The sequence below is a fragment of the Pseudophryne corroboree genome, chromosome 2, assembly GCF_028390025.1.
Source record: "Pseudophryne corroboree isolate aPseCor3 chromosome 2, aPseCor3.hap2, whole genome shotgun sequence".
Lineage (NCBI taxonomy): Eukaryota > Metazoa > Chordata > Amphibia > Anura > Myobatrachidae > Pseudophryne > Pseudophryne corroboree.
In genome coordinates, this window is record NC_086445.1 from 961,810,713 (window position 1) to 961,835,685 (window position 24,973).

The 24,973-nt window shown below is 44.6% G+C and overlaps 1 protein-coding gene across 1 annotated transcript in view; it reads left to right on the forward strand.

The window, feature by feature from the left end:
- The window catches only part of LOC135050147 (multidrug resistance-associated protein 1-like), a 139,273-nt gene that overhangs the window by 61,937 nt on the left and 52,363 nt on the right, over nucleotides 1-24,973 (forward strand). The window contains exons 6-15 of the mRNA XM_063956342.1: nucleotides 5,290-5,544; nucleotides 8,792-8,857; nucleotides 9,414-9,551; nucleotides 9,793-9,939; nucleotides 12,759-12,843; nucleotides 12,930-12,996; nucleotides 15,559-15,685; nucleotides 16,801-16,977; nucleotides 17,936-18,103; nucleotides 21,672-21,852. Coding sequence (XP_063812412.1) covers nucleotides 5,290-5,544; nucleotides 8,792-8,857; nucleotides 9,414-9,551; nucleotides 9,793-9,939; nucleotides 12,759-12,843; nucleotides 12,930-12,996; nucleotides 15,559-15,685; nucleotides 16,801-16,977; nucleotides 17,936-18,103; nucleotides 21,672-21,852 — 1,411 coding nt within the window. The remainder of the gene's footprint in view (nucleotides 1-5,289; nucleotides 5,545-8,791; nucleotides 8,858-9,413; nucleotides 9,552-9,792; nucleotides 9,940-12,758; nucleotides 12,844-12,929; nucleotides 12,997-15,558; nucleotides 15,686-16,800; nucleotides 16,978-17,935; nucleotides 18,104-21,671; nucleotides 21,853-24,973) is intronic.

Below are 24,973 nucleotides of genomic sequence, written 5' to 3' on the forward strand. Positions count from 1 at the left end.
TACTAAACAGTGGGTTGGCTGATGTTTGGTAAGTGATGGGCAGCCCCGGTGGTGTTGTGGTTAACAATACAAGATTTACTATGCATTGTATTTGACAGTGTTTTGTAAACAGTCAGTGCCCGTTGGGTTCTAAACTCTGATCCCGCCCCAAACCTGCCTCAATTCTACCGGCAAAAATGCTGTAAACCTGATGGGGTTAACAGGCTTTGGGGTTTTTGAAAAGAAAATAAACTATGGGGTATCCCCCAATGTGCTAACCAGTAATAGGCCTATAAGCTTATGCCTGTAGTGACAAAATTGGAACACATAGCGTGGGAACCAACCCCCCCTCCAACACACCCCACCACATCCCCTTTCACGATTTCTCAACAACTGGCACCAGCTTGGGGTGTCGTCATGTTAGCAGGGTGGACACTCCACGTGGGGTCCCCATCGTTGCGCCAACCAGCACCAGGCCAGTCAGCCCAGGACTGGATCCCTAGGGTAGTGAAGCCTGCAACAAATATGCTTTCCCCCTAGGGGGCAAAAAGCCCTGTGCTGATAGTATTATGGCTTTTCACCACACCCATTGGGCGTTGGATGTAGGGTTAATAAAGTATGTTTAATAATAGTTTTAATATTCTTCTTTACTGGTGCACTTCAGGTCCCAGCTATCCCTGTGATGCCTAATTTTAATGGCTGTCAGGGCATGGTGGCAGTTGGAGAACCAAACAGGGCATGCTGGTACCTGTAGTGCATCTGTAAAGAAAATATGACAATGAACCTGGGATAGACACCCTAAATCCTTTAATAAATAAAAACATTCTGATACCCCTTGTTCACTTATGTATTACTTATAAATCCATGTGAAAGGTCCTCTTTGGTCCAAAGTAGGCATCATCCAACTTGGCCAGAAAAAAACCTCAATCCTGTAAGATGTTGCAATACATCTCCAATCGGAAACCCATCTGGTTACTGCCATTGAAATGGATAGGAACGCTCTGAAAAGTCAGTGTGGGAGCTGCCGAAGTACTGTGCCAGGGTCCAGCTAGGAGAACCGTAGCATGGGCGCCTGATGTATGCCAGGAGATGTGGCGTGACTGCGGTAGTAAGAAATGATGACGTTAGAGAAACTGACTCACAATGCGTTTTTTATAATGCGCATGCTAGGAAATTGGACACATCGCACTTTCCCTGTCGCTGACTACTCACAGATTATTCCTCATGCTGCTTTTGGAAATACACTGTAATAATGGTAATAGCTAAAAAGTGATTGGGGCCCATTTATTATATATCGTGTTTTATATCATTTCTTATTGCCGCTATTTGTGGTAATAAGAAATGATAGATCTCCCCGATGTACTAATAAACATACGCAGGGATAGTAGCTCTGAAAGGAGCCCGCCCTGTGAAGTATAAGAAATGTGCATGTGCGGTCAGACCGCGCACAAGCGGTGACCATTGCCAGTCAGGGCACAGGAGTAACTCTCTCCCGGCAATTTCTACGGTATGTACCTTCAGAGGGCGTTAACTGCCAGGGCCTATCTCACAGTTTGGTAAATCTGATGGCTTTGCGACCCCCATAGTGAGCCCAGCACAGGGGGGCACCCCAGGAAAGGCTGCAGAAGGGCGCTTCCTCTCTGCCCACTGCATTGCAGCCCAGCCCAGCAGCACATCAGGCAGTGAGTAACGGCTGCAGCAACAGTCTACTCTCACTACCCAATGAGCCACTTGTCTGTGCTGCTATACAAGCACATCCAGCGGTAGTGGGCAGATCAGTGGGGGCGATTGTAGACCTGGGCCCCTCCATAAGGCACAGGCCCGGGGGAAAAGTATCCGCTCTCAGTGCCACTGCATACGTGGTGCACAAAGTGGCCCACAGCACTCTTACATTGGTATTTTCAATGATGAAAGAGGCAAGAAAGTAGACTTTCCACTGTTAACCTGACATTCCCCTACAGCTCTGTTAGAAATTGAAGCATTACATACAATTTCCCCTGATGTTCAGCTCACACATAATTGTAGTTAAATGACAGTTGAGTTACCTGTTTATCCCTGGCCAGCACTACAATATTTCAGATACCTCAAATGAATGACACAAGTTGACATCGCCATCTAGTGGCTGAATGAGAAGCCAGTTCAATATATATATATATATATATATATATATATATAATGCAATCTCTGTAAATAACGGCTTTTTTTTTCACTAACAAGTCTGCTGAGTGCCGCTGCTTTACAGAGATTGCATTGGAATGAAACATTCGCGGAAGGCACCACAGCAAGTAACAGAGCCCAACAGTGAGTGCCGAGCCTGCCAGCTTTGCGTATATATATATATATATATATATATACAGGTTGAGTATCCCATATCCAAATATTCCGAAATACGGAATATTCCGAAATACGGACTTTTTTGAGTGAGAGTGAGATAATGAAATCTTTGTTTTCTGATGGCTCAATGTACACAAACTTTGTTTAATACACAAAGTTATAAAAAAATATTGTATTAAATAACCTTCAGGCTGTGTGTATAAGGTGTATGTGAAACATAAATGAATTGTGTGAATGTACACACGCTTTGTTTAATGCACAAAGTTATTACAAATATTGTCTAAAATGACCTTCAGGCTGTGTGTATAAGGTGTATATGTAACATAAATGCATTCTGTGCTTAGACTTAGGTCCCATCACCATGATATCTCATTATGGTATGCAATTATTCCAAAATACGGAAAAATCCCATATCCAAAATACCTCTGGTCCCAAGCGTTTTGGATAAGGGATACTCAACCTGTACTATTAATCTGGGGGTCGAGCTTTTAGTCATGCGGCTCGACTCTATGGAACTCACTCACTTCCCCGCACTGTGCGAGAGGCCCCAAGTATAGAATCCTTCAAAAGTAGACTCAAGACTTTCCTGTTTACTCAAGCATTTCCATAATGTCCCTTTTAGTATCTTCATGCTTCTGTATTTTATGAAAAGCTGTTCTGTACTTCATGTATCAAGACTCGGAGAAAGGTAACATACCATCCAATCAGCTCCTGTCAATTTTTAAACACTAGAAACAAACAGGGGGGGTTTCCCAAGCACCCCAATGTGCATCAGTAACCAGACTTGAATGATATTTGGTAATAGAAAATTTATATATCTTAGTTACATATATTTGCAAAGATATGGTTAAGCCCCCAGGCCAACTTTATGGCGTCTCTGAAGCTGGCGGTCCCTATACTAAGTTAAAGTCCGGTGCTTAGTATAGAGATCTAGAGTTGTTCTTGAGAGTTAACCATATCTTTACAAATATATGTAACATAGGCCCCCATTTATCAAGCCTTGGAGAGTGATAAATAGCACAGTGATAAAATACCAACCAACCAGCTCCTAACTGCCATGTTACAGGCTGTGTTTGAAAAATGAGTTATGAGCTGATTGGTTGGAACTTTATCACCGTGCTATTTATCACTCTCTCTCTCTCTGCAATTTTCAAACACAGCCTTTACAATGACTGAGAGCTGATTGGTTGGTACTTTGGGGTCTATGGGGTACATTTTTTCCTCCTCGATATGGGGGAGAAGTGGTATCAGCGCACGTTATGTGCGCTATATTGCCCTTTCCCATGTATAACTGTGCCGGTGTGTGGAATATGACTGGGGCGCTATGTGCACAAGATACAAGATAGCACGCAGATACGCAGAGCAATGTATTAATGTTCAGTAGCACTGACCGTTCCGACACCTGCAGCCATTAGACAGCTGCAGGTGTTGTTGCCCATTCACCACAGCAGGGACAGTGTTGTCCCTGGCTGTGGCAGCTGTCAGCTCCAGGCTGCATAGGAGATTTCATGATAATAGTGAGATCTTGCGCATGCCCAGTGAGCCGGCCGGGAGGAGAGACACCACGCATCAGCACTAGGCTGAAGCACTGTGTGCTCTGGAGGGTATCACCGGAGGGGGTAGTTTTCACTCCTCCACTCTGGCAGACGAGATGTTAATACATCCTGTCAGTGTAGCTTCCTGTTTCACCTCGGCAATGAGGCAAAAACAGTAAGTGCTATAGTGGCACAATCCATTCCGCTATACTACATCTACCCCTATGTACTAAGCCTTGGAGTGAGAGAAAGTGGATGGATATAAAGTACCAGCCAGTCAGCTCCTAACTGCCATGTTACAGGCTGTATTTGAAAAATGACAGAAACTGATTGGTTGGTACATTTATCTCTCCAAGACTTAGTAAATACACCGCAAATCTCTCTCCACTTTATCTCTCTCCGAGGCTTGATACATCTCTCCCCATGTGTGACAGTTGTGCTGTAAAGGGTAGATACAAATCAGGATACATAGGTGTCTATTCATGAAGCAGTGAAAACAGTAGAGAAGTGAGCCTGTGGAGAAGAACCAATCAGCACTGAAGTCACATTTATAATTTGCATACTATACAATTGTACAGAGCAGCTGATTGGTTACCATGGGCAACTTCTCCACTGGCTCACTTCTCCACACTTTTCATTGCTTCATGAATAGACCCCATAATGCCAAAGAGCAAAATGTCCAAGGCTTGGAGCAAAGGCTACATATGGTTACGAACCACAATTTCCGCTAGTGCACCTTGTTTTTCCTTCAAATTCAAGTTTTTAGCAGTTGGTGGGCAGGGTGGGGTGAAGTTTCTGGCCAAGTACAAAGTCGGCTCACAGGTGTGCTTAGCTTTGTTTACAAAAATCAAACAGCATTTTACCAGGTCAGATGATACAGTAATACAGAGTGATTTGTGGTGAGCATTCAGTCTACTTCATTAATGAGGTTATAAGTTTAGTGGTCATCTGTAATCAACAGTTTAGACCAGAGGTTCTCAAACTCGGTCCTCGGGGGCACACACAGTGCATGTTTTGCAGGTCTCCTCACAGAATCGCAAGTGAAATAATTAGCTCCACCTGTGGACCTTTTAAAATGTGTCAGTGAGTAATTAATACACCTGTGCACCTGCTGGGTTACCTGCAAAACATGCACTGTGTGTGCCCCCGAGGACCGAGTTTGAGAACCTCTGGTTTAGACCTTCATGTGGGAATTCAATTGCGAGCGAATCCATTTGCCTTGCTGAATCAGCGTGGCAATAGCCGTGCTTTACGGCAGCCTAATTTCACCCAAAGGGTTGTGAGCACTTTTGAGCAAAATCCGGATTCACTTGGGGTGGCATACCATTATCAGCGTTTAAACGCCATGGCAACGGCAATTCTCACCCTTCGTCCAGAATTAAATGAATTATATTAATTGTGAGTCATTGATGTGATTTTACTATCTTTTTTTTCTCTCTAGTCATTGAATTTGGCAAACTCTACTCGGAGGAAGTTTACAACGGGTGAGTTGGTGAACTTGATGTCGTCAGATGCACAGCAACTCATGGAACTGATAGTGAACCTCAACCTGCTGTGGTCAGCCCCGTTCCAGATCCTGATGGCGATCGTATTTCTGTGGCAGGAGCTTGGTGCATCGGTGCTGGCTGGTGTGGCCGTGCTGGTTTTGATTATACCTTTAAATGCATATATTGCTGCCAAAGTCAAACAACTGAAGGTACAAGCTAAATAATATTTGTGGCAGAGTATATAGGCACATTTACGTTATATGTCCTTAGAATGTCATCTAAAAATCTAAGAAGACTTTTTTTTAACTGTTAATGCATTAGGTGCTCTTATAGTCCTAAATGTACCCCCTGGTGGACACAGGCAAGAATAGCACCTAGAATTGTGTTGATCCAGAATATGAATGAAACTGACTGCTGCTCTAACAGACAGAATGGTTGTGGGGCAGATATAGAACAAAATTGCACAAGACTTTCACATGTTCTGACTAGCCAAATATACACAGACCATACCAATGAGTGAAAACACACTACTGCGCTACCGTGGAGCTGCTCACTTCAATAAAAACCAAAGGCGTCACCTAAAACCCCAAACGTCAAACCATAAAGCACAATATAGGTTCTCAGCAGATGGCGCTCACAATGCAGGAAACAAATGGTGAGGGGATTTTGACAGATGTATTTGCCAAAATCAGTGAAAAGGTGAAGACAGTAAAATATATTCCAAGAGAAAGGCTGTTAAATTATGAATAAAAGGTAGGCAAAACAACAAAACGTTCCCCTTACAAGTGAGCTTTTGTCACTACCTACAACAGCCAATATAGGACCATTGAGAAATCTTTATGTCCCAGTTTATTTTGTATTTGCATTTTGTTCGTGAAAGGAACCATGGGGGGGTAATTCTGAGTTGATCGCAGCTTCAAGTTTGTTAGCAATTGGGCAAAACCATGTGCACTGCAGGGGAGGCAGATATAACATGTGCAGAGAGAGATAGATTTGGGTGTGGTGTGTTCAATCTGCAATCTAAATTGCAGTGTAAAAATAAAGCAGCCAGTATTTACCCTGCATAGAAACAAAATAACCCACCCAAATCTAACTCTATCTGCACATGTTATTTCTGCCTTCCCTGCAGTGCACATGGTTTTGCCCAACTGCTAAAAAATTTCCTGCTGCGATCAACTTGGAATTACCCCCCTTGTTGGGGGACTTGCTTATTGTAGCTGCTTAACTGCGCACTGCGCACTCTTTAAATTATTTGCTGCATTGATGGTATAATATTGCATGGTTTCATACCATCGATGGTTCTTCTAATGTTGTAAACCATTGATGGAAAACACACCGATGGCCATCCCTTCTGTGAGAAGTCAGCACATCAGTCTACACTTGTTTGTAAGCTAAACCCTCCCTTCTACAGCCCATAAGTCCCACCGAAGCAAACAAAAATCAGTCTTACTTTTGCAGCTTTGTGAGTTATTTTTTATTTAGTGCTGCTGTTTTTTCTTTTATTATTGAGGGAGCTGTCCTTTGTGATGTTTTTCAAGCATACGGTGTTACTAAATGCCGCTTTGCTTGCGATGATTGGCGGGATACACTGATGTTTGATGCATTCTACCCAATGTCTGAAAAACGTTCCAAGGCCAAAGCTGCTGGGGACTTTGTGGTGTACTACACCTTTTCCAAATGCCATGCTAAATTACCACCACCCTGTCAGGACCCAGGTGGCCGTTGTGCAAGTTACACTACTAGGAACTGGGATTCATGTGCCTCTGGAGTGGTGGCGGATGAGTAGGGTTACCACCTCATCCCTTTAATTCTGGACGCATATTAATTACACAGGTTCTATGGCTGATTAAAACCAGGTGAAATAAAGTCTTGAAGTCAGCCAGCCACAGAAGCCGTGTAAATAATATGTGTCTAGAATTAAAGGGATGAGGTGGTAACCCTATGGATGAGATGGCAAAACCTTCCTGGCTGGTCATGCTGGTAAAGTCCATTGCAGACCTACCTTAGAGGTCAGAGCGTCAGAGTGTAGTGAGTCAACTTGCTCCTTCTTTGTCCTTTAGAACTGTATCTACTCCCTTCCTTCATTTTCCCCCACACCCCAGTCATTAAAAATGCCTCCTTGGGTCCAGGCCCTGCAAAAGAATATGGCCATAGTGGCTGCTACTGTGAAAAGTCTTCATTAAGCTGCATTAGTTAGCAGTACCTGCAAATGTCAGATGGCTCCACAGGTGTCCTTTCAGATCACAAGTGTGAAGGGGCAGTAAAGTCTTTTCTCTTGATGGCTGGGGTTCTTTTGCGGCCAGTGCTATAGGCTGAATGAGCTAACAAGGCAGATTGAAAATGGATGACACAGCTGGATGATGGATAGCAGGAGAAAGCTGCACAATCCGATACACAGATTGATGCGGTCTTTGGTCTAACGCTTAGCTCAAGGTTTGGGAAGCTGACATGGAGTCTAAAAGGGCACTTGAGTAATTGCCATTTGAAGGTTTAGTGTTTTTTGGTACACAGTTGGACTCCATTTATCAGAAAGAAGGCCTTCCAGTGAGAGCATCCAAGCCACTCAGTCCATGGTTTTGGCGCTTCGTGCCTCTGGGGGATCTAGAGGAGCTCCTTCCAGATCATATTCTGGTGGCTCCTGTGTAGGTTTCAGAGGGGATAGGCATCCAGGGCACAGTAGATGTCCAGGGTCTAAGGCTGCTGACAGACAGCCAGGGTGGCAGGGGCCATCAACTTCAGGACTAGTCTGTGATGGGAGCATGTCTGCTCAATTTCCATGACCAGTGGCTGATGGCTTACTCTGTTATGATGTTGACATTGTTAAAATGTGGACATTGAGCGTTCAGAATGTTGACATGTTCAGTGTTGACACATGAAATGCTGATATTCTGCACAGACTATCAGCGGAGCGTTAGGGCTAGGCTGCAGTAGGCAAGATAGACTTAAGCTCTAGAGGGAGGGTTAGCTATAGCGGTCAGGGGTTAGGCATACTCGTTGGAGCAAGTGCCAATGGATCCACCAGATATCATCAGATGACCACCGGACCCGAAAGACATTGCTGGAACCACTGTGCTCACTCTACTAGGTAAGTGCACGCTAGACCAACAGGGATGTTTTGTTGGCTTTTTAATCATGTCAACATTTCATCAGTACTTTCCTTCAGGTAATCCTAAGATTTTTTTTTTGTTTTTGTTTTGTTTTTAAATAATTAATAGCCTTGTTATCCTTTGTAATAGTACTAATGTGCTAAGAATGTCAGTTTTTTATTTTAAATGATGGCCTTTTGTGATGAGGGAGACAGAGATGAGAGACAGGGGACAAACCTTGCAACATTGGGCACGATAACTAGCAACCTGGTGTATGACGGGTCCAAAGTTCTAGTTACTTGTAATCTGCTCAAACCTTGAAATGTAGAGGTCTTGTCTGCAACTTTTATAGCCAATACTTTCTCCACAGAAAAGCCATTTGAAGAGTAAAGACCATCGCATCAAATTACTGAATGAGATTTTACACGGAATAAAGGTAATTCATGCTATAGCTTTTTTATTATTTACATTGTTGAAAATGTTTGCAAAATACATGTGAGTAATGTTATCAGTAAATTTATCACCGGTCAGTAAATATAAGTCATGTCTCTGTCTTGCTGGAAAAATGTAGAAATCAGAAAAATGATAAAATTGTACTGACCCCACTAAAGTACTTACTGTAGCATGTGCCATACAATGGGTTTAGGGCTTAGTAAAAACGCATTAATGATCCTTGAGAACCAAATTCTGGATGACCCATCTGGGTATTATTTGTGTTATTATTACAGTTTATTTATAAAATGCTGACATATTCTTCTGACCTCACAGAGTAATGGCAAGTACATAATGTAACTGAAAAAGGCAGAATGAGACAGGAGTTATAGGGGACCTTGCCCCAAGAGAGCTTCTAACATAAAGGATCAGCACGTTTGGCATAGTGGGCAGCATTGCTGCTGCCTCACGGCCCTGATGTAATGCGTTCAATTCCTAGGTACAGACTGAGGTTCTATGTATTTGCTGATCTGTTGTTGAACAATAAATCATTCTTTCAGATCCTAAAACTGTATGCGTGGGAGCCTTCTTATCAAAGGAAAGTGGTTGATATTCGGGAAAGTGAAATGGACGTTCTAAAATCCTCAGGTTACTTGACCACATTCTCAATGCTGACATTAACCTGTATTCCTTTCTTGGTAAGATATGGGGCTGGGGACTGGTTAGGAATAGTGCATTTTCCAGACTCAGACCATCGGTTTAGTTGCCATGGCAATGCATTTTGTATCATCAAGGCCCAGCCCCTGCGGTGTAATCACCGGGGAAGTGGCGCCTTTGTACCTGTAGATATATTTTCTTTAGCTTAATTATACATTCATTCATCTATTCATTTGGGTTTATAAACCTTTTATATTAGGTGTTCATTTGTTTTATTTAAAGGTTTCCATAGCAACGTTTGGAGTATATTTCTTAGTTGATGAAGCTAATATTTTGACGGCATCCAAAGTTTTTACAACAATATCTCTGTTTAATATACTGCGTCTTCCACTGTTTGATTTGCCCACGGTGATCTCGTCAGTGGTTCAGGTAATTACATTTATACAGCTTTGCATGAAAATATTTGACTTTTGTTCACCCATTTAAATGATGAAGTGTTTAAAAAAAACTATGCTACTTTATCTAAAACACAAACCTGATTCAGGGCTGCACACAAAGGAGCCCATTTATCAATAAGTGATAAAACTTGTTGTCAATGATAAAACTCAATGCGTGTGATAAATAGTGCTCCAGCCAATCAGCTCCCAGCTGTCATTTTTGACTAAATAGCGGGCTCCTGCCAATGGAATCCCTGCCCAGAACACAGCAGGAGGCCATTTATAAAGGCTCTTCACTTCTATGCATCATAATATAGGGGGTCATTCCGAGTTGATCGCTTGCTGCCGATTTTCGCAGCGCAGCGATCAGGTGAAAAAAATGCATTTCTGCGCATGCGTATGCCCCGCAATGCGCACGCGCGACGTACGGGTACAAACTCTTTGTGGTTGTGCTCAGGTTCTAGCAAAGTTTTCCTTCGCACTGGCGGCCCCAAGAAGATTGACAGGAAGGGGGCATTACTGGGTGTCAACTGACCGTTTTCAGGGAGTGTTTGTAAAAACGCAGGTGTGTTTGAAAAAACGTAGGCGTGGCTGGGCGTTCGCTGGGCGGGTGTATGACGTCAAATCCGGACACGAATAGGCTGAAGTGATCGCAAGCGCTGAGTAGGTTCAGAGCTACTCTGAAACTGCACAAACTGTTTTTGCAGAACTCGGCTGCACATGCGTTCGCACTTCTGCTAAGCTAAAATACACTCCCCAGTGGGCGGCGGCATAGCGTTTGCACGGCTGCTAAAACTAGCTAGCGAGCGATCAACTCGGAATGACCCCCATAGTTAGGTTTGGCCCAGATGTGGCTGGCTAATCAGCCACAGGGATCAAAGTGTGCTCTTACTCTCTGTGCTTTGGTGACTCCTTTGCGACCTAGTAGCTTGCCCTGGGGACCTGATTCAGAGCTGTACGGTAATGCATTTGCAGCTGTGATCACGTGCGCAGATACTTTGCGAATTTCTGCAAATGTCTCAGCCGCCAAGATTTGTATTAAAACATCTTTGCAGATCCAAGCAACTACGCACAAAGCTGCAGCATCACTTGCAGATCATTCGATTGTCGCAGTCCTGATAGGAACTGAGACGTGTGCGCCATGTTTTCTGAGTACAGGGTCGAAGGGAGAGACACACCCCACAAACAGTCGTGACACACCTGCCGCCCCTCCGTTACCTGTGCAGTCAGACGATAATTGCTTAACTGTATAAATATAAACATTGCGTACAACTGTGAATCCGGCCCTAAAGTGCAGGTTTTTAGAAGTGGAGATGTTGCCGATAGCAACCAATCAGATTCTACTTATCATTTATCTACCACCTTCTAGAGCAGGGGTGGGGAACCTTTGGCCCTCCAGCTGTTGTTGAACTACACATACCAGCATGCCTTGCTACAGTTTTGCTAATTGGCCATGCTAAAACTGTTGCAGGGCATGCTGGGATGTGTAGTTCAACAACAGCTGGAGGGCCGAAGGTTCCTCATCCCTGTTCTAGAGGATAATTGCTAGAATCTGATTGGTTGCTATGGGCAACATCTCCACTTCTATAAACCTGCACTTTAGTAAATATGGGTGTGGATCATAGGGCCGACAGTAACTAGGTCGATAGTCAGGTCGACCACTATTGGTCGACAGTGACTAGGACGACACATGAAATAGGTTGACATGGTCATTATGTTGACATGGAATAGGTTGACATGGTAAAAGGTCGACAAGAGGTTTTTTTTGGGTGCAGTTTTCTTCGTAAAGTGACCGGGAACCCAAATTAGTACTTCGTATCCCCTTGCATGGCTCGCCAGGTACCTCGCACTACCGCTGCACCCAGCACAAGTTACTATTCCCAGTCGTAGTCCACGTGGATCGTAAAGTATAAAAAAGTTTAAAATTTTTTAAAATTTTTTGAAAAACTCATGTTGACCTTTTCATGTGTTGACCTTTGCCATGTCAACCTAGCGACCATATCGACCTATAGACCATGTCGACCAATAGTGGTTGACCTATTGAGTGTCGTTCTAAGTGCTGTTGACCTAAGACCTGATCCCAATAAATATATTCCTAGGTGTGCCGAGTGGTGGGAACAATTTAAGAGCTGGACTCTTTTAATGAATAAAACTTTAACCTTTTTCTGTTAAAATACTGCTCGGTGTCGCCTTGTTTATGGCTTTAATTAACCTGAGAGTAATAGGACATCAGGACCTGATTTTTTAAATTATATCACTGCTGGGTGTGTGAAGCTTTTGGGTTTAATTAAACGACCAATTAGCTTTGAGCTAGCATTTACCAAGTGCATTCTGTAAAATGATAGGTAAATGCTGATTCGCTGCTATGGACAACTTGTCAACTTGTCCGCTATGGACAACTTGTCCACTACTTCAGGAGGTCTGATACATCTTCCACCAATTCTTAACTTTGTTTTCTGTGTGGACCATGGGGGTAATTCCAAGTTGATCGCAGCAGGAAATTTTTTAGCAGTTGGGCAAAACCATGTGCACTGCAGGGGAGGCAAATATAACATGTGCAGAGAGAGATAGATTTGGGTGTGGTGAGTTCTATCTGCAATCTAAATTGCAGTGTAAAAATAAAGCAGCCAGTATTTACCCTGCACAGAAACAAAATAACCCACCCAAATCTAACTCTCTCTGCAAATGTTATATCTACACCCCCTGCAGTGCACATGGTTTTGCCCAACTGCTAAAATATTTCCTGCTGCGATCAACTTGGAATTACCCCCATGTGCAAAGAAGCTAACCAATCACTGCTTGCTTTCCCAGACTAGAGTTTCTCTCACACGACTGGAAAATTTCCTTCATGGCGAGGAACTTAAACCTGAAAACGTTGAAACTAACTACAAAGGAAGTAAGTGGACCTTTACATGTACAGTAAGCTATTGTTTTCTTTTTTTGTGCTGGTTTTTATTTATATATTTTATTTTATCAATACAGGTCATGCTGTGGGATTCCAAGGTGCATCTTTCCAATGGGAAAAAAACGGTCCCTCCATTTTAAAAGAGTAAGATAAATTCTATTGTTGGCTATAGTATATACATTGTTGCACAGCACTGTTATGTTAATAAAGAGCTCAAGCCAAACTGGAGTTTGTCCTTTTATAAAACCTCCCCCCATGTCATCTTGTAGGGGGCCCTTCCTCCCGTTAGCTTGCAGCCACCTCTGGGATAGTATCGGGACACAACCTTGTATTAACCATTTGGGCGAAATTCAATTGTAATCGCTCCTCGATCTCCCATCTAAAGTGACGGGAAATTGCGGGGGCAATATTCAATTTATTTCCTATATCTTGCCCCTAGAGGTTGAGTTTAGCCGTGTAAAACGGCTAAACCCAACCAAAGTGTTGGGCACGATCACAAAAAATGCTGTATGGGTGCCCAAATGGGTCCCTTTTCGAGCCTTTAAGCTTGCCACCGCCTGGGGCTGCAATCTGAAATGCGAGCAGCCATCACGACCAAACAAAGCTAGAATTGAATAGCTCCATTTGGGCACCATCTAGTGGTTGCCGGTGGGATAGGATTTGAATTCCACCCTTTGACTCCAACTGGCCAGTCCTTAGAGGACTCAGAAGATTGCGGCTGTTGCTTCTGTGGGGATGATGGTAACAAGGGAAGGGTCTATGGGAGAGGACATACTATACATTCCAAACCCTTGACACTTATAGGGGAATTCAGGGAAGCGTGGGAGATTTAAAAAACCCTGCAGGGTTTTGCTATTCAATTGCTGGAGAGAAAATCAGACGTGGGGTCTTCTATCGAAATCACTTTGTCTTTTTTTTTCTTGCACCCCCAGACCAGTCTGATTTTTCCTAAAATCTATATTTTTATGAAAAATCGCAGAGACTTGCTGAATTCTCCCCTTAGGGGTAGATTTATCAAAGCTTGAAGAGAGATAAAGTGGAGATAAAGTACCTGCCAATTAGCTCATGTCATTTTTCAAACATAGATGTAGTAAGCCTGGAGAAGTGATAAACCAGTGATAAGCGCAAGGTGATAGCGCCAATCATTACAGGTTTGAAAAATGACAGTTAGAAACTGATTAGCTGGTGCGTTATCACCTTCCACTTATCACTGCTTTATCACTACTTCTTTAACCCTTCTCCAGGCTTAATACTTCTGCCCCATAATTAGGAGCTGATTGGTTAGCCATTGATCTCTCTCCAGTGTTTCTCTCTCAAAGCTTATTTAGGGAAAAACTCAGATGTAAATGTAACAAATGTGTCCCTACTTTGTTGTCATTAAATGGTAATAAATTAGCATGTCACTAATTAATTGATGAATGCACACTTACTTTATAGTTTATGTAGATGTTCTACCTAGAACCTCTGTTATTCTACAGCCCATCATAGACTTGGCTGGGCTGGTCACTCTGCGCTGAGGTAGAGGGAAATGATAGTGTTAGAAAAAAATGAATTGTGTTGGGTTGCACTAAACAGAAGATTTATAGTGCAGCTCTTCATGGTGGAATATTAAATTAGGATTTTATGTTTGAAAATCATTCAGAAGTGATATTTTGATTATTTAAGAAAGTTGTCTGCTGTCATAGTCCCAAGGAAAGGAAAGATTATTATTATTATTATTATTATCTTTTATTTATATGGCGCCACAAGGGTTCCGGAGCGCCAATTACAGAGTACATAAACAAATAATCAAAACAGGAAAACAGCAATTTACAGTTGATGACCGTATAGGACGAGTACAGGGTAAATAAACATAGTTACATCAGCAGATGACACTGGAATAAGTATCAGGTGGCAGAAAACCGCGGAATTTTGGGCAGTTGAAGATTATTAAAGTAAGAAAAGGATAAGGACATGGTGTAAGAGGACCCTACTCGTGAGAGCTTACATTCTAGAGGGGAGGGACAGACAGGCAGGGGTGACACAGATGGGGTAGACAGAGAGCATGGAACAGAGGGTTAGGAGGAGACTTGGCTGGGTTTGGTGAAGAAGTGGGTCTTGAGAGCCTGTTTGAAGTTTTGTAGAGAGGTGGAGAGTCTGAGGGGGAGGGGGAGGGAATTCCAGAGAAATGGAGCAGCACGTGAAAATTCTTGGAGGTAGGAGTGGGAGAAGGTAATCAGTAGGCAGGAGAGTCGGCGTGTATTAGCAGATGCACTAATGACAAACATCCTTTATTAGAACTTAGTAAACCTTTTTTATTAGTTTTTTTAAATATTTTTTACAACTATATAATAGTGTTGTAAGAGAGATTGGAGTGGGGGTTTGGGGAATGTTTGGTTTACGATTTAGCAGCAACATTTGGAAGTGCATTGATGGGCTACAGGCGGACTTAGGGCCACCCGCAGCCCTTCCAGGCTTTACCTTTGGCCGGTTCCTGCCTGCTTTATTGTCAGATCTGTATCGTTGAAGCATGTAGCACTTGTTTAATATTTCTGCTGCTATGTTGTTACAGAGTAAGTGTCTCTTTCTTTGATTAAATATATTAACTTATTACTGAGAGTAATGCAGACCCATGTAGTATATCAGGCTGTCCATTACTGCTGTATATAGACAGAATAACTGTGATGATAAAACGTGGAGAATTGTAACATTTATGTGTTTATTCAGTATTCACATTAAGGTTCCTGAAGGCTCGTTAGTAGCAGTCGTTGGACAAGTTGGGTCTGGAAAATCTTCGTTACTTTCTGCTATCCTCGGAGAGATGAATAAACTGGAGGGAACAGTTCAGAGAAAAGTAAGATCACCAATATACAGGGACATATGTATCAAACCTTGGAGGTCTCCAGTCAGCATACCAGCGTTCAGGATGACGGCAGTTGTAATACAGATGCCGAAATCCCGACACTGTTCTGAATGACGACATGGATCAAAATGCCGCTGTCGGAATCCCTAATGCTGGCATTCTGAAGTATGCTGGGGCTCCTTAGGGTCAGGCGGCGGGGTGGGGGGCTAGGTTTAGGCTGCAGGGAGGGAGGGGTAGGGCTAGGCACCACCGGGGAGGGTTAGGGTTGGGCTGCGGGGAGGAGGGAAAGGTTAGGATTACGCTGCAGGTAGGGAGGGTTAGGGTTAGGCTGCAGGGGGCAATGGTTAAGGTCAGGCTGTGGGAAAGGGGGATATAAGGATTCAGCGCTTCGGGATGATGCTGTCGGCACTCTAACCCCCGGCTTTCCAACTGGGATCCCGATACCAACCCCCTTGGAGAGGGATAAAGGGTCTATGTATAAGTCTTGCAGAGAGATAAAATGGACGGAGATAACGTACCAGCCAATCAGCTCCTAACTGTCATTTTTTTAATACTGCTTGTAACATGTTAGTTAGTAGCTGATTGACTGGTACTTATCTACGTCCACTTTATCTCTTTCCAAGGCTTAGTAAATTGACCCCAAATAACCAACCAACCATTTCCCAAATGCCATGTAACAGGCTGTGTTTAAAAAAATTACAGATAGGAGCTGAGTGGATGATACTGTACTTTATCTCCCAGCTTTGATACATATGCCCCGCAGTGTATTGTGAATGACATACCACTTTACACTCTTTGCATGACATATTACATTAAATTGGTAACAGTAAAGATAAGGGGCTTGTATTTGACACAGTTCTTCCTGCCAAGTTCTTATCTATAAACAAGGCAAGACATAATTTTCATGGACAACGTTATACTATATATGGGCTCCAGAGCACGACCAGTTCCGAGCCTTCCGGTAAAATGACACTTTGCCATGTTTCTAGATTTGAAATTGGTAAGAAGAACCAAGTCAAATCCGATATGCTCATCTGTAGCTAAAAGTAACGGCAAGATATAAACCTAAATACTGTATAAACATAGTTTCTTGTCTTTGCATGTAGGGTTCCGTGGCCTATGTGTCCCAGCAGGCGTGGATTCAGAACGCATTATTCCAGGAGAACATCACGTTCGGACAATCTATGAATAGGCAGTTTTATGAGAGCGTGCTGGATTCTTGTGCGCTGCTGCCTGATCTGGAGCTCTTACCGTATGGAGACCAGACAGAAATCGGCGAGCGGGTGAGAGACGGATAATGTCTGTAACTCCAAACTGCGTCATTTAGTGATCTCTGCATTTAACATCATGAACGTTTTAAATATACATTATTGAAAATCTAGAGCGGGCTTAACCTGCTTCAGTCCTGGATCTGGTATGGGACTCCCAGCATTTTCTGTCAGCCTCTGGATCTGGCTATAAAGGAATACTGGAACTTGTAGTTCCACAGCCACTGGAGAAATGGAGGCTGCTGAAGTGTGGGTCACACAGACAAGTAAAGGAATGCACAATTTCAGGAGCAAGCTTAGGCAGTATTGTGGAACTACTGTATGGATGTACGGGCAGACTGGGAGTTGTACAGAGGCGTTTTAAGAATGAAGAGGCTGTGTGCAAGATTCTGCGCCGGTAGCTGCGCAGAAGATAGCACAGACTACTACAGTGCCGGAGTCTTGGCTATCTTTTACGTTATGTTTCTGGTTATTTCTTTGGAACTATGGAACCACTGCCATCCGGTCAGGCTTTGCACCTATTATAGATAAGCCACATCGTTTATCCGCATACATGCTGGGAGTTCTAGTTCACAGCATACAACAAGCCAGGGGTTGCCTATGCCGGCTCTAGAGGGTCCGAAAAACAATAGCGTCTTCCTGCCCACCATAACATCTTCTTTTTGGCTCACGTGTTTAGGAAATGTTTCTTTTTTTGATAGTTATTTGGTGTCGGGGTATTCAGTGAATATCATTGTATTGATTAATGAAATGTATATAAGCTGAAATATGGTAAAAAAAAAAAAAGGTTAAACTATCTTACGCTTATTAATTTATATTGTTTATTTGCCGTAAGGATCTCTAGATTATTTCTGTTTACTGCTAATGTATTCCTGTAAGACTATAGCATTCCAATAGTACAACTAAAAGTATTGGTTGGTATAGCTATTCAGCAACCCACCTTTATGATTCTATAATACTTATATGTATACAGGGCGTGAACTTAAGCGGAGGTCAGAAGCAGCGTGTGAGCCTGGCGCGGGCTGTATATAACAACGCAGATATCTACCTCCTCGATGACCCCTTGTCTGCAGTTGATGTGCATGTTGGAAAACATTTGTTTGATAAGGTCATTGGACAAAATGGACTATTGAAAAATAAGGTATGTTTCTAAAATAATGCGTTTTTGGAGTGCCCAGTTACCCCACGGTAATACTGCATGGGAACGTTGGCCTGGTACTCTGTAGGTGCTGGGGCCTGGTCATTTATTCTAGAGGACTGGGCTGGGCACTCAGTAGCCCTGGGCTTGTAGAATTAACAGTTATCTACCATTCTAGCAGGCGAGACAGCTCTAACAGTGTTTTGCCACCACTTAATATTATGGAATGGAATGTCTACCTTTAATGTATTAAAAGCAGGATTGTGGTTAATAATAATAATGCAGTTTGATATGAGGTTTAGCCTGTAGTAAGTTGCACGGTTTCCATACAGATTACACAGAATGTTATCAATTATGTGAATGTAATATATATTGGTTGCCTCCTCTGTGGGCACAGCTTATAAGGCCTGGCCTTGGTGCACGCCTGGCTCCCGCCACAGCATAACCTTGCCAGTGTCAATGGTTTGAATTGTATAGTATAACACGCTATTTGTACCTACTTAAATAACTCAGTCCCATGATGTTGAGTTAGTTACGGAGTGGTAGGATATTGAGGATATAGTAAACCTGGTGAGAAGTTGCAACAAAGTTTAGTGATTAGATTTAGGGTAGGGATTATATTTTGAAAAAAAGATCTTTCATTGAACCCATGGCAATAGGAATGTGTTGTAGTGGTATGGTTTTGCTATGTAGAGAGTAAGATCATGACACTGAGTGGGCATGCCATGCTTTTCCTTGTAACTCATTTGCCTATGTAGCACATTTCTCCCCTTACCCCTCACCTGTATCCCATTTCTCCCCATACCCCTCACCTGTATCCCATTTCTCCCCCTACAACTCACCTGTATCCCATTTCGCCTCCTACCCCTCACCTGTATCACATTTATCCCCCTTCCCCTCACCTGTATCACATTTCTCCCCCTTCCCCTCACCTGTATCACATTTCTCCCCCTTCCCCTCACCTGTATCACATTTCTCCCCCTTCCCCTCACCTGTATCACATTTCTCCCTCTACCCCTCACCTGTATCACATTTATCCCCCTACCACTTACCTATAGCTCATTTATCCCCATACCCCACTGAGTGGGTATGCCATGCCTTTCATTGTAACTCATTTGCCTATGTAGCACATTTCTCCCCTTAGCCCTCACCTATATGGCATTTTTCCTCCTACCCCTCACCTGTATCACATTTCTCCTCATACCCCTCACCTGTATCACATTTCTCCCCCTACACTTCACCTGTATCACATTTTTCCTCATACCCCTCACCTGTATCACATTTCTCCCCCTACACTTCACCTGTATCACATTTTTCCTCATACCCCTCACCTGTATCACATTTCTCCCCCTACCACTTACCTATAGCACATTTATGCCCCTACCCCTCACCTGTATCGCATTTCTCCCCCTACCCCTCACCTATATAACATTTCTCCCCCCTACTCCTCACCTGTAGTGCATTTCTTCCCTTACCACTTACCTGTATCACATTTATCCTCCTACTCCTCACCTGTAGTGCATTTATCCCCTTACCACTTACCTGTATCCCATTTATCCCCCTACACCTCACCTGTATCACATTTATCCCTCTACCACTTACCTATAGCACATTTATCACCCTACCCCTCACCTGTTTTGCATTTCTACCCCTACCCCTCACCTGTATCCCATTTCTCCTACTACCCCTCACCTGTATCACATTTATCCCCCTACCACTTACCTATAGCACATTTATCCCCCTACCCATCACCTGTATCGTATTTATCCCCCTACCCCTCACCTGTATCTCATTTCTCCCCCTACCACTTACCTATATCCCATTTCTCCCCCCTACCCCTCACCTGTATCACATTTATCCCCCTACCACTTACCTATAGCACATTTATCCCCATACTCCTCACCTGTGTTGCATTTCTCCCCCTACCCCTCACCTGTATCCCATTTCTCCCCCCTACCCCTCACCTGTATCACATTTCTCCCCCTACCCCTCACCTGTAGCACATTTATCCCTTTACCACTTATCTGTATCATATTTCTCCCCCTACTACTTATCTATAGCACATTTATCCCCCTACTCCTCACCTGTGTTGCATTTCTCCCTGTATCCCTCACCTGTATCCCATTTGTGCCCCCTACTCCTCACCTGTATCCCATTTATCCCCCCTACCCCTCACCTTTATCACATTTATCCCCCCTACCCCTCACCTATAGCACATTTATCCCCATACCCCTCACCTGTATCCCATTTCTCCCCCCTACCCCTCACCTGTATCACATTTATCCCCCTACCACTTACCTATAGCACATTTATCCCCATACCCCTCACCTGTATCCCATTCCTTCTCCTACCCCTCACCTGTAGCGCATTTATCCCTTTACCACTTACCTGTATCACATTTATCCCCTACTACTTATCTATAGCACATTTATCCCCCTACTACTCACCCGTGTTGTATTTCTCCCCCTACCCCTCACCTGTATAACATTTCACCCCCCTAACCCTCACCTATATAACATTTCTCCCCCCCTACCTCTCACCTGTAGTGCATTTCTCCCCTTACCACTTACCTGTATCACATTTATTCCTCTACCCCTCACCTGTGTTGCATTTCTCCCCTTACCACTCACCTGTACCACATTTATCTCCCTACCCCTCACCTGTTTTGCATTTCTCCCCCTACCCCTCACCTGTTTTGCATTTCTCCTACTACCCCTCACCTGTAGCACATTTACCCCTTTACCACTTACCTGTATCACATTTATCCCCCTACCACTTACCTATAGCACATTTATCCCCCTACCCCTCCCTGTGTTGCATTTCTCCCCCTACTCCTCACCTGTATCCCATTTCTCCCCCCTACCCCTCACCTGTATCACATTTCTCCCCCCCACTCATCACCTGTAGCGCATTTCTCCCCTTACTCCTCACCTATAGTGCATTTCTCCCCCTTCCTCTAACCTGTAGCACATTTCTGTCCCTTCCCCTCACCTGTAGTGCATTTCTCCGCCTACTCCTCACCTGTAGCACATTTATCCACCTACCCTTCACCTGTATCACACTTTTCCTCCAACACCTCACCTGTAATGCATTTATCCCCTGACCACTTACCTGTATCACATTTACCCTCTACCCCTCACCTGTAGCACATTTCTTCCCCTATCCCTCACCTGAAGTGCTTTTATCCCTTACCACTTCCCTGTATCACATTTACCCCCTACCTACACCTATTGCAACATTTCCCCCCCTATCCCTCACCTGTAGCACATCCCCCTCACCTGTAGCACATTTCTCTTCCTACACCCCTCGTTTGTAGCACATTTCTTCCTCTATCCCTCACCTGTAGCAGATTTCTCCCCCCCTCACCTGTGTCACATTCCCCCCTCACCTGTGTTACATTTCTTCCCCCACCCCTCACCTGTAGCACATTTCTTCCCCCACCCCTCTCCTGTAGCACATTTTTTCTTACTACTCCTCATCTGTAGCACATTTCTTCCCCTAATCCTCACCTGTAGTTTGTAAAAATTTATTTTTTTGTAAAATCTAACTAGATTTCCATCTTTGTATAAAGACAAGAATTTTGGTGACGCACAGCCTCACAGTCCTTCCCCTGGTAGACCTCATTATCGTCATGGAAGATGGGAGAATAGCCCAAACTGGGACTTATGGGGAACTGTTATCTAAAAGACAAGACCTTACTGATATCATCCAGTCTCCGGGAGCGGAGAAGCACAATCACGATGAAATGAAATGTAAGCCTTTACACTGATATAAAGTATTTCCCTGGAATTAATTCTCCAGCTACAGTATTTGTATCCATATAACTCATTAGTCAGCCGGTTGTGGGATGGGTGCTCATTTTCTGATTTTAAAGTACAAGTTCTGATAAGCCAGATATCAGATCAGAGACAATTAGGAGAACATTCCGTAACTAATTTAAAAGTCAGCTTTTAAGTCTGGCACTTAATTGCCAAAGCAGAGACGCACAGGAGTGAATAGAGACTTGACCCTAGCAGAGTTTATAAATGCAGAGTCTCTACCCATTACATTTTATCACTGATTTAGTGATGAAAAGCCAGTTTTGAAAAGCAGCATTAGATAACTTGTGCTTTAACTGTCTTTGATCTTCTGTCATATACTGGCTTTTTAGAACACAGAAGCACAACTGAACTTTGGCCCTCATTCCGAGTTGATCGCACAAAGCTGCTTTTTGCAGCCCGTGCGATCAACTAGTCGACGCCTATGGGGGAGGGATTTTTTGCATAGCAAGGCTGCGAACGCTTGTACAGCCCTGCTATGCAAAAACAGTTTGTGCAGTTTCTAAGTAGGTTCTGACATACTCACCGGCTGCGATGTCTTCAGTGTGACCGGTCCCGGAGTTGACGTCAGACATCCGCCCTGCAAACGTCTGGATACGCCTACGTTGGACTCACCACTCACAGAAAACGGTGAATATCCGCCCCGGAACGCCTTTCCGCCTGTTAATCTTCTTGCGATCGCCGCTGCGATTGCTTTCGTCGCTGTCCCTGTCGTTACCCAGCGACGGCCGTTGTTGGGCAACAACGCGCGTGCGCAATGCGGCCGCCGAGCATGCACAGTTCCAACCCGATCGCACGGCTGCGAAGAAGTGCAGCGTGCAATCGGGTCGTAATGACCCCCTTTGACAAGCACCAGTTCCGCCCCAGAGCTGGCTGTGATGTATTCAACAAGCTGTGCCTTTAAATCAGAGGTGGGGAACCTCCGGCCCGCGGGCCGTATAAGGCCCGCAAAGCCGTTTGGTCCGGCCCACCAGCTTGTGTCAGTGAGACACGCCGCCGCTCAGTCCGGCGGCAGCGTGTCTCAGCTGTCAGAACAGGGAGGAGAGCGCGGCTGTCGGGTGGGAGCGGCGGCGTGTATGACTTGAAACCAGCCGCCGGTTCGTGAGCCAATCAGAGCTCGCGGACCGGCAGCCAATCAGAAGCCGCGGCTGCCGGTCCGCGAGCTCTAATTGGCTCTCGAACCGGCGGCTGGTTTCAAGTCCTACATGCCGTCGCCGCCCAACATAGCCGCGCTCTCCTCCGTGTCCCGCCGAAAGCAGCATGGAGGGGGGGGGGGGGGGGGGGCAGGGCAGGGCATCTGTATACCTGGCACTGTGGGGGGCATCTGTATACCTGGCACTGTGGGGGGCATCTGTATACCTGGCACTATGGGGGGCATCTGTATACCTGGCACTGTGGGGGCATCTGTATACCTGGCACTGTGAGGGGCATCTGTATACCTGGCACTGTGAGGGGCATTTGTATACCTGGCACTGTGGGGGCATCTGTATACCTGGCACTATGGGGGGCATCTGTATACCTGGCACTGTGAGGGGCATCTGTATACCTGGCACTGTGAGGGGCATCTGTATACCTGGCACTGTGAGGGGCATCTGTATACCTGGCACTGTGGGGGCATCTGTATACCTGGCACTGTGAGGGGCATCTGTATACCTGGCACTGTGGGGGCATCTGTATACCTGGCACTGTGAGGGGCATTTGTATACCTGGCACTGTGGGGGCATCTGTATACCTGGCACTGTGGGGACATCTGTATACCTGGCACTGTGGGGGCATCTGTATACCTGGCACTGTGGGGACATCTGTATACCTGGCACTGTGGGGGCATCTGTATACCTGGCACTGTGGGGGGCATCTGTATACCTGGCACTGTGAGGGGCATTTGTATACCTGGCACTGTGGGGACATCTGTATACCTGGCACTGTGAGGGGCATTTGTATACATGGCACTGTGGGGGCATCTGTATACCTGGCACTGTGGGGGCAATTGTGGATCTGGCACCGCACTATTGGGGGCATATGTGTATCACGTCCCATTTTAACTGGCCACACCCATTTTTTGGCGCGCGCGCCTCTGGCGCGCACACACAGTACCTCTAAGGGGCAGACCTACTGGGGGGCAGGGTAATTTTTTAAGTTGAGAATTTTTGTATGGCCCCCGAAGGATTTTATAAATATCCAAATGACCCTCAGTAGAAAAAAGGTTCCCCATCCCTGCTTTAAATGCTAACTAACCCTAGAAACTAAATGTAATTAAAGCACAAAGGAACTAACTGATTTCTCTTGATTTGTTGTATAATCTTATGAATCATTAAAGACATCCTATGCATGACATTATATAAATATAAGAATAATATTTCTGTAGCACTCTTTCTTCAATAGGTTTCAAAGTCGCTTTTAAGGCACCATGGGGGTCATTCCGAGTTGATCGCTCGCTAGCAACTTTTTGCTGTGCTACGATCAGATAGTCTCCGCCTATGGGGGAGTGTATTTTCACTTTGCAAGTGTGCGATCGCATGTGCAGCCGACGGCACAAAGAAGTTTAATGCAGATTCTGAGTAGCTCTGGACTTACTCAGCCGCTGCAATCACTTCAGTCTTTTTGGTCCCGGAATTGACGTCAGACACCCGCCCTGCAAACGCTTGGACACGCCTTCGTTTTTCCAACCACTCCCAGAAAACGGTCAGTTGACACCCACAAACGCCTTCTACCTGTCAATCACCTTGCGATCGGCTGTGCGAATGGATTCTTCATTAAATCCATCGCCCCGCACTGATCCTCTTTGTACTCCTACAACGCGCCTGCCCATTGCGGTGCATGCGCAGTTTTGCCGAGATTTAACCTGATCGCAGCATTGCAAAAAGTTGCTAGCGAGCGATCAACTCGGAATGACTCCCCAATGCCTTGTAAGTGATTGCCCCTTTAAAAAAGCGTACGAGTTTGGGCAGCATCCCGCACAGCCGCCGTACTTGGGTGTCATTACATCCGGCTCAATATCTAAAGTCATATAGATGTGTAGTTACAGTGTGCCGTTAGCATAATTATGTCGAGAAGC